Raw genomic sequence first — 5235 nt, 5'->3', positions numbered from 1 at the left:
CTATTTACCTTTACCAGATTAGAAGTAGACTAGTGTATCCAATCACTTTAAGTCCCATATACAGAAGTAATATAGGCCTATGTGGAACGCTATCTGTACTTGTAAATACTGATCTCCACGATTAACTTTGTACTCATATAGCATGTAATTTAGCATCTAGAATGACGTACTAATGTCAAGAGCCACCTTTATTTGTATAGCACATTTAAAAACAACAGAAGTTCATTGACCCAATGCGCTTCCATTCAAATTAACATCGTAAAGACCTCATAAAATGCAACATAGTACAAGAAACGTGTACATCACTGTAGATATGTTTACTGGATTATCACAATGACAAGCCATGAGGGACAAGTGTTTTGGCTATTGCTGAGTATAAAGTATAATAAACTCAGGTTCAAGTTCTGACAGTAATGTTGAATGAACAAATAACACATTCAATTATAAGAACTGTTTTTTTCCTGATATATATATTTTTTTTTCTAGCCACAGATGTTTGAAGAGACAACTCATTCTTCCGCCTATAATCCAGTAACATTGGCGATAAACCTGCTTATAGCGTCGCCGTTGCTCAGAAATCTCCATTATTTCAACTTTTTTATATAAAAAGCGCACTGCAAAATCGTGGGATAAAATGTATTAAAAATTGATTATTGTGTCCCTGTCTGGTCCAGGTCATCCCACACACACACACACCAAGTGGACACCGAGCTCAACACTACCTTGAGAAGCATAACTGGGACTATTCGCTCAACTCCCCTGGCTCCCTGTCTTATCAAACAGACACACTTTATAACAGGGAGAGAGCTCATACTAATGCTGTAAACTCAAGAAATAATCAGGTGCAACACAAGAAGGAAGCACATCCAATTGCTTTCTCTGAGTTAGTCAGTCACATATTTAGACAAAAACTGCCAGTCAAGAGTCCGGTAATCTGTCTGCTTAGGCTTGCAGACCTTGTTTAAGGATCAAACTTAAAACAGCGTGGTTCTGAAGCAATTGATATTAATGCTACAAGATTTAAATAACAATATCACACATTCCACTTCTGGAACCACATACACAAGGGCGAGACATACTGATGGCATTCGAGAAAGATGTAGGCACAATCTTGGCAGAGACAAGCAAGTATGATGATGCTATTCATTTGAATCAGGCTGCTTCAATGCTAAAACATGAGATGTTGCAACACAAGTCAACATTTGAGTCATTTTTGGCAGGTGACACTGTGGTTCTTTGCATGATAAGCCATTAAATCACATAACTGGATCATGGGGCATCCAAATCTGACACAGCTAGTATAACTGCTTTGCCAAGTGGAGGGTGCTCAAACTCACGATCATGAGACACCTTTTGCAGTGTATACAGCCTTGAGTGTCTTCTGCAAACCAGAAAGCAACATGATTTACTTCATCAGAATGGTCTAAAAAGTATTTCATATGATCTAGTTCTAGAAATCTCTGCCCAGAGAGAAACTGTTTTAGCTAAGTATGTCAAAGTTGGTGTTGTTTACCCACCAATCCTGAAGGAATGGGTTGTTCACAACTTCTGCAATTGATAATATCGACCCAACTGCCAAAACAGCAAGCACATCCTTTTATGGCATTGCAAAGGAATGTTCACGAACTGAATGATCGTTCCTAACACCACTGTACTATTTAAAACTGCATAGACACATAAAATGTATGAAAACAAAAAAATATGAAGTATAAAAAGAACAAAATAAACACTAATGAAACTAATCTTTATGGCATCTTCCATTGATTGATTGAACTTTGTATTTCACATTATGCAGAATGGGTACATTTCAAACGAAAGTATGGTCAATACAAACACTGTTTATACTTGAGGATATAGAACCAAGAAAAAAAGAAAACCTGTTTGACAGGAACTGTTTGCTGAAACATTCCCCTTGTTGCAGGCTTGCTACCATGGAATCTCTTCCGTGTGGCCTCCTGGCACACACAGCCAAAGTAGTTGGCTGCTTGCCAGTTGCCACCCTATAATGTAATCTCTTCCATGTGGCCTCCTTCAGTAAAGATTGAAGAGGACATATACTTCATTGATCTCCCTCCCTATACTCTTTGGACTTGCTGTCCAGTGTGGCTGTGAAGTTGTCGGCCTGCTGGGCACATGATCCATGATGGCTTTCCAATTCACTGTACCACCAGTAAGACGCGCAAACGCGGGAAGCGAACGCAGCTCGTACATATTTGGGTTTTGGACGTATAGCTGCTTTGGGGACTCCTTATATGGTTATGGCTGAGTCATGGTGACGTAATCACTCAGCTCCATATATGGGCACAAAAGCGGGACACACAGACATGATCTGCTAGGTCTCATAGTAAGTGCTCACTGCGTTCGCAACTACCATTCCATCCATGAGAGTTAGGAGTTTACAGGGGGTAACCATCACTGTCACTGGTAGTACTTTGTGGTTGCTGATCAGCATCGCCAAAGCCATCAGTAATCCTCTCCTGGCCGGGCAGTTTCTTGAGTATCGTCATGTGCTGATCTCGTCTGTGCATAGCAGGTTACCACTCACTGCGAAGAGGGCATGGACGTGGGTGATGATTGGTGCACTTGTGGTGGCCAATAGCTTAATTATTTCAGATTGATCTCTGACCATCCTTCAATTATCACCTGGTCAGCCAGTGTGTGCTGGCTATATTGTAGCTATTTCCTGGTAGCCATTTGTATCTATTTTCAGCTTGTTTATTACATAATTTATGCCAATTATGCATTATTATGCACAGGGTTGCATGAAGTTAATCAGAAGCAACATTATAGCGATTTCCAGTTTTTGGCCAATAATTTAAGCTAATTATGTGAATTATGCAAACTAAACATAACAATGGAGAGTGAACCAACAGGATCCACCACTTTCAATTAAGGTCATTCAAGCTCCAAATTCCTTCAGAACAATACAACATGATGTAGTGAAGACAATCAACTGAAGGCACAGTGCGCTACAGGCATGGTGGAATAAATGTTTAGCTTGTTTGAGAAAGGCTAGTGTCACAAGAAATATTATAGAAACTTAATTTGTACAGGATTGCTCCAAATTCCTTCAGAACTATGCAACCTCGTGTAGTATTTTTGGCACAGATGTTATGTTCTCTATTACCTAAGTGGTCCACAAAAGTACAAATATACAAAAACATAAATTATTCATTATTCTAACAAATATATAATTTTGTCCAATCTGTATGGTGTAGTATGTTAAAAGTAGGGATGTCCCGATTTTCCTGACTTTTTTCGCTTCCGATCCGATCCCGATACCTCAAATTCTGTGTTAGCCGATACCGATACCGAATACCAGTGTTGTGATCTCATGTTGTGTTTATCTCATGTTGTGTTTATAGCTATATAGCTATATCTCGTGTTGTGTTTATTTAGCTATATATCTCATGTTGTGTTTATCTCATGTTGTGTTTATAGCTATATAGCTATATCTCGTGTTGTGTTTATTTAGCTATATATCTCATGTTGTGTTTATCTCATGTTGTGTTTATAGCTATATAGCTATATCTCGTGTTGTGTTTATTTAGCTATATATCTCATGTTGTGTTTATCTCATGTTGTGTTTATAGCTATCTAGCTATATATCTCGTGTTATGTTTATAGCAGACTCCTCACTCAAAGGTGCACTTGCAGTTTGGGCAACTCCAAAGCAAACTCCACATGTCCCAAATTTTCATTTACTCATAGTGTGAACCCCTTACCCCTGTGTCGGATCGATGGTTAGACTGGCATATGGGAGGAGATACATTTTAAATGTTTTTCATATAATTCAATGATCTAAAGGTCAGAGGTCAAAAGTCAAAACACGAAAGTTGTTCGGCATGAGGAGACACATTATGTGTATCAAAGTGTCATTGCCAACGGTCAAACGGTTCATGAGCTATGCATGTTCAAAGTTTGCATTTTCAATTGAGAGCTATAGCGCCACCATTTGGTCAATCGTCATGGGCTTCGCATATAGTCACCGTTTGGCATGGCCCTCTACCAGACGCACCCAGCCACCCACCCACCCACACACATAGCTCCGTAAGAGAGTGGTTGCACCACTCAAAAAAGCCATACGTTGGAGCGGTTAGCACAGCTCAAAAGAGAAACGACAGCAATGAAATGTGAGCTCAGATTGCGTCCCTTGGTCAATTTCCCACAACCACCGTGTCGTTGTCTAGGAATTCGTAGTAGGGGACCTCCATGTTGAGGGGGGCGGGGCCTTTCCTGACCCTGCCTGAGCCGTCGTAGTGGGAGCCGTGGCAGGGGCAGTAGTAGCCCCCGTCCTTCCCGTAGTCACCCTGGTCGGCGATGGGTATGCAGCCCAGATGTGTGCAGACACCCACCACAATGAGCCAGCTGGGGTTCTGCACGCGGTCCCGGTCGTGCTCGGCGTCCCGCAGCGAGGAGATGTCGATGGCCTCCGCGATGGCGATCTCCCTCGCTGTGCGGTGGCGGACGAACAGCGGCTTGTTCCTCCACTTCAACGTGACGTTCTTGCCCTCGGGGATGTCGCTCAGCTTGACCTCGATCTTGGACATGGCCAGGACGTCGGCTGAGGCGCTCATGGACGAGATGAACTGCGTGACGACCGTCTTGGTGGCGTACACGCCTACCACGCTCGAAGCCCCGGTGAGCAGGTAGGAGAATGTCCGCCTGTACTCGCTGCTGTCCTGGGAGGACTTGCGCGGGTCCTGCACCTCGGGGCGCCTGTAGTCGGAGAAGTCTGGCACCTTGATGTCCGTGTGGGCCAAGCGGATTCCCGCGATGGCAGCATGGCGCCTCTTTGGTGGGGGAGTACTCAGAATTGTGCGGCACATGAAGCGCTTCTGCAGGCCCCTGAGGAACCTCATGCTCCAGTGCAATGTGTCACACACAAACAAGGAACATGGAGCGGCCTACCATTTATATTAGTACAGCGAGCGATGACGTCATCGGTATGTCATCCAGCTCCATAACCATGCATATTGTTGGCGATTAACATGCCTTTAACATTCCTATGGCCGATGGTCGTTAGAGTCTATTGTTCCGCTGTTGTTGTTTTCGCACGTCTATAATTAGACGTGTTACAGCAACAACGACGCAACAATAGGAAGCCTGCAGCTCAGTAGCTATTGCTTTCGGGGGAAGGATATAGTGTTACTTTAGGTCAAATCAGGCGGAACACTTAAAGGGCTGTATTTTGCGTGTCTTAAGTACCAGGTCTTATTCCCTAACTTGAGTAAA

The 5235-nt window shown here is 43.0% G+C and overlaps 1 protein-coding gene across 1 annotated transcript; it reads right to left on the bottom strand.

The window, feature by feature from the left end:
* Window positions 1-4157: 4157 nt before the first annotated feature.
* Window positions 4158-4862, bottom strand: LOC308323341 (cytochrome b-c1 complex subunit Rieske, mitochondrial-like; the record flags this gene model as incomplete). Its single annotated transcript, XM_080775062.1, has 1 exon — window positions 4158-4862. The coding sequence occupies one exon, from the start codon at window positions 4860-4862 to the stop codon at window positions 4158-4160; it is 705 nt and encodes a 234-aa protein (XP_080631188.1).
* Window positions 4863-5235: the final 373 nt, after the last annotated feature.

The sequence above is a fragment of the Protomyctophum bolini genome, assembly GCF_963924005.1.
Source record: "Protomyctophum bolini genome assembly, chromosome: 11".
In the NCBI taxonomy this organism is placed as follows: Eukaryota; Metazoa; Chordata; class Actinopteri; order Myctophiformes; family Myctophidae; genus Protomyctophum; species Protomyctophum bolini.
Note: the sequence above shows the minus strand (reverse complement) of the source record. Positions and strands in the feature narration are given on the sequence as shown.